This window comes from Giraffa tippelskirchi, chromosome Y (assembly GCF_054371585.1).
Source record: "Giraffa tippelskirchi isolate mGirTip1 chromosome Y, T2T-mGirTip1v1.2.pri, whole genome shotgun sequence".
Taxonomy (NCBI): domain Eukaryota; kingdom Metazoa; phylum Chordata; class Mammalia; order Artiodactyla; family Giraffidae; genus Giraffa; species Giraffa tippelskirchi.
Window position 1 is genome coordinate 3,001,761 of NC_137290.1, and position 12,659 is coordinate 3,014,419.

General features: G+C 41.5%; 1 protein-coding gene across 1 annotated transcript in view; it reads right to left on the minus strand.

Annotated features, from left to right (window-relative positions):
* The window catches only part of LOC145537822 (uncharacterized), a 236,423-nt gene that overhangs the window by 125,868 nt on the left and 97,896 nt on the right, over positions 1-12,659 (minus strand). Inside the window, exon 6 of the mRNA XM_081568714.1 lies at positions 2,076-2,149. Coding sequence (XP_081424840.1) covers positions 2,076-2,149 — 74 coding nt within the window. The remainder of the gene's footprint in view (positions 1-2,075; positions 2,150-12,659) is intronic.

The window sequence follows — 12,659 nt, forward strand, 5'->3', positions numbered from 1 at the left end:
GTATAAGACCCCCAAGGGTGAGGACTTATTTTTTGTTTTGTTCATCACCAAAGTATACTCAGCATCCTAGCTGGGACATTTCTGTATCAGAAAATAGGTACCGACCATAGGATATCATAGGTGGTGTTGAAGAAGTGACTCTTGAGAGTCCCTTGGACTGCAAGGAGATCCAACCAGTTCATCCTAAAGGAAATCAGTCCTGAATATTCACTGGAAGGACTGATGCTGAAGCTGAAGCTCCAGTACTTTGTCCACCTGATGCGAAGAACTGACTCTTTAGAAAAGACCCTGATGCTGGGAAAGATTGAAGGCAGGAGGAGAAGGGGACGACAGAGGATGAGATGGTTGGATGGCATCACTGACTTGATGGACATGAGTTTGAGTAAACTCCGGGAGATGGTGATGGACAGGGAGGCCTCGCGTGCTGCAGTCCTTGGGGTTGCAAAGAGTTGGACACGACTGAGCGACTATCACTTTCAAGTGATAATGGTGGGGGAAAAGAACAGCTTCATGCATTAGGAAAGATGCAATAGAAACCATCAGCCTTACTCCTATCTTGAATGTTTATTAAGCACCTACTGCATATGCAGTAGCCTAGGTGTAGTGAATACAACAGGCATGCAGCGTGCTTTGTCGTCTTAAACATCTCTGACAGTGAACAACTGTACGCCAGGAGCTCGGAAACACGTCTAACTCCTTCCGCAAGTATGCACATCCTTCCGTGTGATACATGTCTCTTATTTGCAGAGCACTGGAGGCAGCCAGAGAGGTAGAAGGATGAAGGAGACACGCTTTAGCCCGTTTTTACTAAAAGAGCTCATTGCAATAAAAGCACGACATGCGTAGTGAGGTGGGGACTTCTTTGCAGTAGTTTCTTGATAATTATTGTTTGTTTCTCTATCATCCTTGAGACAGTTTTATATTTCAGAGTTGGCCGATAAGGAAAAATCTGTGGGCTTCTTTTATAATTTTTATAACTTAAAAAAAAATTAATTTGTTATTGACTTTAGATGAAGGCTCAGATCATTAACTCTCTAGCAATACACTTGTAGACAATATTATTTGCCAAGGAATTCACAGGGCAAACTCCTCTTATTACAGATTTGTGTATCCCCTTTATGTTATGACCCTAGGATGCTGACTCTCATTTGTGCCACTAAATTAAAACAGTTATTGTGATGACAAAGAAAGGTCAGTGCTCACAGGCTGGGTGGATGAGTGTTAAATCAGTTTTGTGTGTGTGTGTTAGTCTCTGAGTCATGTCTGACTCTGTGCGACCCCATGGACTGCAGCCTGCCAGTCTCCTCTGTTCACGGGATTCTCCAGGCAAGATTTTTGGAGTGGGTTGCCATTTCCTTCTCCAGGGTATCTTCCTGACCCAGGGATCGAACCTGGGTCTCTCGCATTGGAGGCAGATTCTTTACTGTCTAAGCCACCAGGGAAGCCCTTAAATCGATTGCTGAAAACTCTAAATGTTACAGAAAATGAATAACTAATGTATAAGAGCTGCATAAAGGTACTCACAGAAATGAGTAAGAAGGCAGAAAAGAAAATGGAGACTACTTAAAGAAAAAAACTATTACTAAGGTGGAACAAAATTACACTCTATAAAGGTGATATTTGAAACTTAAAATGTTGCCATTTCAGGTGGCACCCCACTCCAGTACTCTTGCCTGGAAAATCCCATGGACAAAGGAGCCTGGTGGGCTACGGTCCATGGGGTCACAAAGAGTCAGACTCGACTAAGCAACTTTACTTTTTCTCTTCTTTCTTTAGGTGATTCTGGAGATTTAGTATTATTAGAGTAATGACTAGATAATTTAGTGATTATCATCTACTTTGTGCTCTAACATGTCTTCATCTTATTATTTATTTATAACTGTCCTGGAATAAAAAATCCTATACGATGTTATAGGAAATGTGTTACAATAAAAGGCATTCAACTCTGTCCTTCATTTCCTTAAAAAGAATGCAGATTTACAATCAGTCCCTGATTTGATTCTGGGCTGAATCAACAAAGATTAAAACGTGTTTCAGAGGGGACTTCCCTGGTGGTCCAGCGGTTGAAAGCTTACCTTCCAATGCAGAGCATTGTGGCTTTGATCCCTGGTCTGGGAGCTATGATCCCACTTGCCTGGAGGCCAAAAAACTGAAACATAAAACAAAAGCAGTCCAGTCACAAATTCAATCAAGACTTTAAAGATGGTCCACATAAAAAATATATTTTGGAGCTAATAAAAGAAATTCAATTGGGTATAAATATTATGGAGCTGCTCATAGTTATAGATTTTCATAAATAAAACTAGAGTTTTATGTTGTTTTGAAAGGATATTGAAATATCTACCTATTAAAAAACCATGTCCTCTTTGACATCCTTTACCAAACAAATATAAGCGAAGCAAACATAACAGATACGATACATTGTTAAATATAGAGAAAGAATATTTAGTGTTCATAATACATTATGCTCTACATTTCTGCATATTTGAGTGCTTTGAAAATTTTTTAAAATTCAAGAAATATTTCAAGTAAAAATATTCATCGCTGCATATGCATTTAATGAAATACAAAGCCACTTATTTATTCACATTTTATGTCTCTAAAACGTATCTTGTCTAAAATGTGGAGTAATGGTTGAAGACCCTTTACCAAATCAAGAGAGTTGATTGTCCTCCTAAAATACATTTTTATGCATCTTCATGGGAGACAAAATAATGGGACCAGTGCATTCACGTTTGCCCAGTCACATCTAAGCCTTTGATGTGAATGCTTTCATTTGCATTTTTGAGAAGTTGGTGCGGACGGACAAATGAAGATATCTGCTAACACAATATCAATTCTTGTAAGGAAATAAGTGAAGTCCATGGACTGCAGCCCAGAAGGCTTCTCTGTCCATGAGATTGCCCTGGCAAGAATACTGGAGTGGGTTGCCATTTCCTTCTCCAGTGGATCTTCCCCACCCAGGGATCAAACCGGGGTCTCCCGCATTGCAGGCAGATGCTTTAACCTCTGAGCCACCAGGGAAGCCATCCACATCGATTCTTGTAAATGTGTCCTTTTACTCCCAAATGAGCCCGTTAGGGGTGACAAGGTGAAAGCCTTCAGGCGCTGAGACAAGTGTTAGTCACTGAGTTGTGTCCGAGTCTTTGTGACCCCATGGACTATAGCCCGCCAGGCTCCTCTGTCCATGGGATTCTCCAGGCAAGAATTCTGGAGTGGGTTTTCATTTCCTTCTCCAGGGGATCTTCCTGAGCCAGGGATTGAACCTGCATCTCCTGTGTTGGCAGGCAGATTCTTTACAGTCTGAGCCAACAGGGAAGCCCCCCAAACCATAAATCCATTCCAGAGGGAAGCCTATTTGTTCAATAGAAATTCATTACTATGTCCAGATGGTTGCACCTTCCAGAAACATAAGTTGGCTCAAAATATGCTTATGTTTAAAGAATATGCTATTCAGGGACTTCACTTGTAGTTCAGGGGTTAAGAAGTTCAGTTGCTCAGTCGTGTCCACCTCTTTGCAACCCCATGGAATGCAACACACCAGGCTTCCCTGTCCTTCACTATCTCCTGGAGCTTGCTCAAACTCATGTCCATCAAGTCAGTGGTGCCATCCAACCATCTCATCCCCTGTCATCCCCTTTTCCTCCTGACTTCAATCTTTCCCAGCATCAGGGTCTTTTCCAAGGAGTCAGCTCTTTCCATCAGGTGGCCAAAGTATTGGAGTTTCAGCTTCAACATCAACCCTTCCAATGAATATTCAGGACTGATTTCTTTTAGGATGGACTGGTTGTATCCCCTTGCCTTCCAAGAGACTCTCAAGAGTCTTCTCCAACACCACAATTCAAAAACATCAATTCTTAGGTGCTCAGCCTTCTTTATGGCCCAACTCTCACATCCATACATGACCACTGGGAAAACCATAGTTTTGACTAGACGGACATTTGTTGGTAAAGTAATGTCTCTGGTTTTTAATATGCTATCTAGGTTGGTCATGACTTTTCTTCCAAGGAGCAAACATCTTTTAATTTCATGGTTTTAATATGCTATCTAGGTTGGTCATGACTTTTCTTCCAAGGAGCAAACATCTTTTAATTTCATGGCTGCAGTAACCATCTGCAGTGATTTTGGAGCCAAAGAAAATAAAGTCTATCAGTGTTTCCATTGTTTCCCCATCTATTTGCCATGATGGGTTAAGACTCCACTTGCCAATTCAGGGTTTGATCTCCGGTCCGGGAAGATCCCATATGTCTGGGGCAAGTAAGCCCGTACGTCACAACTACTGAGCCTGTGGGCTCCAACTTCCGCAGCTCACTTGTCTGGAGCTCCACCGCATGAGAAATCCATGCATTGCAACTAGAGAATCACCCTTGCTCTCCACAACTAGAGAAAGGCCATGTGCAACAACAAAGACCCAGTGCCATCAAAAATAATTAATTAAAATAAAATTAAAAAAAAATTAAAACACATGATGTGGATTGCACACACTCCTGAATTTCTAGTACAATAAACTGTTGATTTCCTGGTGGCCGGATGGTAAAGAATCTGCCTGCAATGCAAAAGAGGCTGGTTTGATTCCTGGGTCGGGGAGGATCCCCTGGAGAAGAGAATGGCAACCCACTTCAGTGTTCTTGCCTGGAGAATCCCATAGATGGAGGGGTCTGGTGGGCTACAGTCCATGGGGTCGCAAAGAGTCAGACAGTACTGAGCGACTAACACCTTTACTTCACTTCAACAGATCCATATCCTGGCTTAGTAGGTAGAGAAGGAAACATATTTTCTATCTACTTTGCATCACATAGACTCTAAATGTGGATGAAATTCAGCAAAACATAAGATTCCAAAGCATCCTCTAGTTTTTGATTATGCCACAGACTACATTGACCCTTGTGATCAATGTTTTTATGGGAAAAAATCTGAAGGGTTCATAGCATATAGTCATAAACATAATAAAAGGGATAACTATGACATATATAACTGCACATTGTAGATGCTCAAAGACGATAAAATAAACTTACTCTATTTACTCAAAGAGAAAAAGTGAAAGTGAAAGTCACTCAGTCGTGTCCGACTCTTTTCGACCCCTTGGACTATGCAGTCCATGGAATTCTCCAGGCCAGAATACTGGAGTGGGTAGCCTTTCCCTTCTCCAGGAGATCTTCCCAACCCAGGGATCAAACCCAGGTCTCCTGCATTGCAGGCGGATTCTTTACCAGCTGAGCCACAAGAGGAGCCATTTATTCAAAGTATAAAATAAATTTACAGGACTCTGAGTTGCATTGTGATATGGAAGTGCTGACTATAAATAATGAAAGAAAATAATGTCCTTAGTTTTGAGGGACTTTGATCCCACTATAAATTTTTTTTCAGCAAAGTTTTTGCAAAGAATTCTCTTAGGTGAAGTGCTGTTTTTAGTGTGGAGAAACCACAGGTGTCTGACATAAAACAGGTATGATTTTGACAAGCCCAGTTCATTTTAAAACACTTTCAGGTAGTACTACTTTTGGAAATGTTAAAAAAAAAAACGCAGAATTACTTTTATGTTTTTTTTTCTTTCTTTTAATTTATTTATTTTAATTGGAGGCTAATTACTTTACAATATTGTGGTGGTTTTGCCATAGTTTGACATGAATCTGCCATGGGTGTACATGTGTTCCCCATCCTGAACCCCCCTCCCACCCTCCTCCCCATCCCATCCCTCAGAATTACTGTTAAAGTAGATACAGAACATATATGGGACTTTCCACGTGGCTCAGCAGTATTCTGTCAATGCAGCCAATGTAGGAGACCAGGGCAGGAGACTGGGGTTCAATCCTTGGGTCAAGAAGATCCCCTGGAGGAGGAAATGACGACCCACTCCAGTGTTCTTGCCTGGAGAATCCCATGGACAGAGGAGCCTGGCGGGCTACAGTCCACGGACTCTCAAGGGTCAGACACGACTTAGCAGGAAAACCATCACCACCACCAGCTTCTTTCTATCCAGTCCATCACACTAATAAAATAATCTCTCTTTCTAATAAAACAATCTCTCTTTCTATAACGTCTCCACCAGACAGAGACCTCCATAAATGCGGTCTCAACATTTGAAATTCATCTTTATACTCTCAAAACATTCCATATTCCCTGTCCCACCGAGGGCATCACTGAGTCCCCTCCATCCTGAATTAATCATCCTGTTTAATCTTTCTAATGAGAGAGGTTTAAAAATAAATGTATGTCATTTGAATATATAAATATTTAGAGAATTAGATGAAATGATCAAATCCCTAATGAAGTTGCATGCATTTTAATTTAATAGGAAATAATACCTTAATTTAGAAACACGACTTGATCTCCTTCTCACTTTGTGATATAGTTTTAGGCACCTTCCCATACACTTTTGGAACTGTCTGCTTCAAAGCAACCACGACCAAATGCAACTGTTCATAAACATCAAATTCATCTCCAACTAATGAATACTTGAAGTCAATCAGGTTTTGCACGCCGCACTGCTGACACTGGAAATTTTCTCGTAAGGCAAGAGTGCTGATTTTTATGCTGTCGTGAGTTTATTTTTCCATTCTGTTTTCATCTGCAGAATTCTTCATTCTACAAACAGAGCTTTTACTCTATGGCTTTTTAAATGGGTTTAACATATTTAAAAGTCTCTTCGATGTTTCCATGTTTTCAGCAAAAAAAAAAAATTAATGTTAAAGTAGTTATTAACATGCAACATACATGTATATTAGTATATTCCTATATACTGTATAGTGTTTATATACATGTATATTTTATTATATATTAGTAGTAGGTACATATTAATTATTAGTAATGACATATGTTCTTGCTGTTTAGTTGTTCAATCTTGTCTGACTCTTGCGACCCCATGGACTGTAGCCCGCCAGGCTCCTCTGTCCCTGGGATTCTCCAGGCAAGAATACTGGAGTGGGTGGCCATTCCCTTCTCCAGGGGAATCTTCCCGACCCAGGGATCGAAGCCAGGTCTCCCGCATTGCAGGCGGATTCTTGACCAGCTGAGCCACCAGGGAAGCCCAAGAATACTGGAGTGGGTAGCCTGTCTCTTCTCCAGCAGATCTTCCCGACCTAGGAATCGAACCGGGGTCTCCGGCATTGCAGGTGGATTCTTCACCAACTGAGCCATCAGGGAAGCCATTTGCTCTGTTGTAAATATGTACATAGCATTTAAACCTCTGGATTGACCATCTCGCAGGACAATTAATTATTCCTGGTGCCCGAGAGTGGTTAAACAGCAGTGTCTCTCTCTCTCTCTTTTGAAGAAGCCACTAAAATGTAGGAAAAGGGAGATATTATCAGATCTTCAGCTTCATGGCGGGGAGGATTCAGTGCCCTGGATACGAGGCTTACTCCTGTGGAGTTTGCTGCGTCTAGACAACTGGAGATTGTCTCCTGGGGGGCTTGCTGCTCTTCATCTGGAAAAAAACTGGGTCAGTAATGCTGGGTTTTCTCTTCTCAAGGCCTCTGTAAGATCTAATCCTTTTTTATGTATGTCATCACATAATCTCTTGGTGGATTTAAGAGGAAGAAGATGTGAACACTGTGTATGTTGATATTAACACACAGTTTACCCATTTGGAAGATGCCAGAAATGCATTTTGATGGATGAAAGCAGAATGTGATCCAGTGTGGACTATTCTGATTATCTACCCTCCTCATGGCACACCGAGCTGGTTTCAGACACATTTTTATAAACTGTGCCTTGCGTTTCTGTTCAAGCCATCTGCCGGCACTAGTAATAAAATTAGGAAAGGTCTCCCGTGTATCCTGGTTCGGTTAATCAACTTTTATGATTGGATGGCTTGCTGATGATAAAGGTTACATCATTCGTGTCTAAAGGATTATTCACCATATATATATTTGTCTGTTGTTGTTCAGTTGCTCGGTCATTTCCAACTCTTTGTGACCCCACGGACGGCAGCACGCCAGGCTTCCCTGTCCTTCACCATCTCCTGGAGTTTGCTCAAACTCATGTCCAGGGAGTCGGTGATGTTATCCAACCATCTCATTCTCTGTCGCCCCCTTCTCCTTTTGCCCTCAATCTTTCCCAACATCACAGGCTTTACCATATATACATATTTTTTGTTCTTTAGTAGATGGCTACATGCTATCAGCTCCCTGGATTAATCACCTATTCAGGCAACTTACTTTTCTCTGTGGCTGGAGTACTGCCTTTCATTCTTTCCAACTTTTTTTGTTTTTTAATATTTATTTACGTGGCTGAGCCAGGTCTTAGCCGTCACACATGGGATCTTAGTTCCCTAACCAGGGATCATACCCAGGCCCCTTTCATTGGGAGCATGGAGTCTTAGCCACTGGACTTCCCAGTTCTTTTCTTTTTAACTTTTTAACGTTGTTTGAAACTTTTAATTTGCAAACGTTTAAAACGCATAAGGTCATGTGTCCCAAACAAGCTTTAGTGAGGAAAAGATCCAGGATTTCCTGTGGACTAGAGTCAGGATTTTGTGTAGATAAGAGGAAGGCTTCCCTGGTGGCTCAGATGGTTAAAAAACAAAAAACCACAATGTATGCCGACGCAGGAGATCTGGGTTCAGTCTCTGCGTCGAGAAGATCCCCTGGAGGAGGAAATGGCAACCCACTCCAGTGTTCTTGCCTGGAGAGTTCCCAAGGACAGAAGAGCTTGGCGGGCTACGGTCCATGGGGTCACAAAGAGTCAGACATGACTGAGTGACTAAACAGCAACAACAATAATTAGATTAGCAAATCCAATTAAGTAGCTCCTATCAGAACTGCCAGCCTGGAAGAAAATTTGTAACTCAGCGGTCCAGGTTCTTATTTGCCTGCATTGGGTTGGATATAACTTCAAACCCCGTATCTGACATCACATTAGTTGTCCATATACACTGGTCCCAAATAATGCTTGTTAATTAAGAAGGAAATGTATAAATTTGAAGTTACTGGAAAAGACCCTGATGCTGGGAAAGACTGAGGGCAGGAGAAGAAGGGGATGACAGAGGATGAGATAGATGGTTGGATGGTATCACCGACTCAATAGACATGAGTTTGAACAAACTCCGGGAGATGGTGAAGGACAGGGAAGCCTGGCGTGCTGCAGTCCATGGGGTTGCAAAAAGTCAGACACGACTGAGTGATTAAACAACAGAAGCACACTAATAACCTGTTTTAAATAATTTTCAATAGGACGCAGCAAAAGCTTATTCCCAGGTAAATTCTATGCCTAGTCAGTGTCAAAAGTATTTTCATTGCAAAGGCTTTCCCCTCCTTTGCATGACACATAAAAACCCATCGGTGATGAAAAGAAATGACAAATTGCCCAAAAAGAGCAATGTTTTGCCAAAGATACAATATCCGTTTTAGGACAGATGTGTGGACGCCTTATGTAACGTGATCACAGTTGCTCCTCTTTGTCCTAAATCTGCAACATTCTAAAAATACATGACAAAGTAGGCTGTCCTGTTGAGCCCAGATTCTTTGTTTCCTTTTAGACTGAATATTCTCCTGGGCTAACTGCCACCCAGGAAAAGAGCCTGTGCTCACAGAGCAGAGGAGGATTCAACACAACTGTGACAAAAGTGCATTTCAATAAATTATTTCTTTATTTGCCCCTTAAAATTTATGTGTAAGTAGCAAAATTAATCACAGTACTTATACAAGGGCTTCCCCTCTGGCTCAGCAGTATAGAACCCGCCCGCCCATGCAGGAGATGCAAGGACGCAGGTTTAATCCCCGGGTCAGGAAGATCCCTTGGAGGAGGAAATGGCAACCCACTCCAGGATTCCTGCCTCGAGAATCCCATGGACAGAGGAGCCTGGTGGGCTACAGCCCATGGGGTCACAAAGAGTCAGACATGACTGAGTATGCGTACAATATATAAATATGTAATGATTTAGACCTGAATGACCCATTACACAAGCGAGTTCTCATCTTCATGATGCCAGCGTAGATGTAAACACTGCAGAGGACTGGAAGCTAAACTGATCATTAGGAATTTTTTTCTCCAGGTCTTAGTGCAATCGAAGTGCCCGTTTGTAGCTCAGGGACGTCTACTCAGGGCTCTGTGATGACCTAAATGGGAAGGAAGTCGAAAAAAGAGGGGATATATGTATGCATACAGATGATTTCTACAGGCAGGAGGAGGAGGTGACAGAGGGTGAGATGGTTGGATGGCATCACCGACTCAATGGACATGAGTTTGAGCAAGCTCCGGGAGTTGGTGACGGACAGGGAGGCCCGGTGTTTCGCATTCCGTGGGGTCACAAAGAGTCGGACGTGAGTTAGCAGCTAAACAATAGCCACATGGCTGATTCACTCTGCTATACAGCAGACATTAACACAACACTGTGAAGTGGTGTTAGAACCATAAAAATAAATATTAATTTAAATCAATTTAAACATTAAAAATAAAATATTCCAATAAAAATTAATTTTTTAAAAAAGAGGGTGGGATGAATTGAGATAGTAGTGCTGACACATATACACGACCGTGTGTAAAATAGCCAGCTAGTGGGAAGCTGCTGTGTAACACAGGGGGCTCAGCTCCGGGCTCTGTGATGACCTAGAGGGCTGGATGGGGGTGGGAGGGAGGCTCAGGAGGGAGGCGGTATATGTACACTTACAGCTGATTCACTTTTGCTGTACGGCAGAAACCAACACAACACTGTAAACAAGTATACTCCAATACAAATTACTTTCTTTTCAAATGACCTTTTTTAATATCTGTAGGGACTGCATTTAGCCAATGGCAGCTACTGATTTCACTACAACCTCTGACGGGGACAGAGCCCATGACAACTGCATCCAGGAATTTAACAACTTTGTGATTCAACAACAACAAATACATGACAAATACTGCATGCACATATTATCTACTAATGAAAAAAAAAAAAGCCTCTCTATTTTGTTGAACCGCATTTTTAAAAGCTGATGCTTCCCTTGGATAATAATCCAATGTCTAGAAGACAAAACTTTTTAAGTATCACTTTTCTTATAACCAGTATGAGTAGAAACTTAAAACTCCTTTTCTTAAAACCCAATATGAGTGGAAGCTTACAGCTCAAGAATGTAGCTTTCTAAATGTCAGTGCACATTGTATGCATAGCAGTCTATCTGACAGACTGGTCCCCTTAGGTCCAGAGGGGGCTAAGACTCCGTGCTCCCAAAGCAGGGGGCCCGGGTTCCATCCCTGGTCAGGAAACTAGATTCCGCGTGCCATAATTAAGAGGAAACACGCTTCCGTTAAAAGATCCCACGTGCCACCACAAAGACCTGGGCAAGCAAATAAATACATACATAACAGTTTATAATAAACTTTAAAAAAAAAATTTCTTTTTAAAAAGTCTATTTAAGAGTGAATCTGTGGACCAACTTCTAAAACCGACAGCTTTTGAACCACCAGACTTGTTCTCTCAAACCCCATCCACCAACTACTGATTTAAACTCACAACGTCATCATTTTCACAGCATCAACTTGATCTCTGACAGAATACCATTCCCTAGCTCAGGATTGTGGATTCAAAACCTAATGTCTTTTTACAATATTACAGAATTTGTTCTTGCTGTATTTTTTCAAACTGCATTGCTGTGTTGATAAAGAGTTGTTGTCATTGTTTAATTGCTAAATCTTGTCTCTTTGCGACCCCATGGACTGTAGTCCGCCAGGCTCCTCTGTCCATGGGATTCTCCAGGCAGGAATACTGGAGTGGGTTGCTATGCCCTCTTCCAGGGGATCTTCCTGACTCAGGGATCAAACCCACGTCTCCTGCTCTGGTAGGTGAATTCTTTACCACTGTGCCACCTGGGAAGCCCATTGATAAAGAGAGGGGTTAAAACTGTCTTAAGAGGGATTACGGAAAATGAAAAGTAAATGCATCTTTGAGTTATCATCCCCTATCCCGGTCACTCCACAAAATTGAAAGTGAAAGTCATTCAGTCATGTCTGATTCTTTGCCACCCACGGACTACATGGTCCATGGAATTCTCCAGGCCAGAATACTGGAGTGGGTAGCCATTCCCTTCTCCAGGGGATCTTCGCAATCCGGGGATGGAACTCAGGTCTCCCGCATTGCAGGCAAAATCTTTACCAGCTGAGCCACCCGGGAAGCCGCTCCACAAAACCTATGATGAAATATCTACACTGGTGATTGTTGCATTTATTATAAATGGTTTTACTAACAGAAGGACCTTTAACTTAAATTATTTGACAAACAACAACTTTTTTGGTTTCAACTCACTGAAACCAAAGGCTGTATGTCAATTGTCATGTCCTTGGTTTTGAGTCAGGTCTTATGGTTTTGTTGATCTCCTTTTCTATATCTTTAAGTTGCATAATATGCCCATGAGGAATTTTCAAATTAATGAATTAATTTAAAAAGTATAGTTGATTTGTAATGCTGTATTAGTTTCTGCTGTATAGTAAAGTGATTCATGTATGTATGCATAAACACATACACACACACATATATATACAAATATATGGATATATTCTTTTTCAGATTCTTTTCCATTATAGGTTGTTACAAGATATTAAGTAGAACTCTCTATGCTATATATTAAATCCTATTTTACATACAGTAGTGTGTACATGTTAAGCCGAGTCTTCCAATTTATCCCTTCTGCCTTCCCACTTTGGCAACCATAAGTTCACTTCCTATCTGTAAGTCAGTTTAT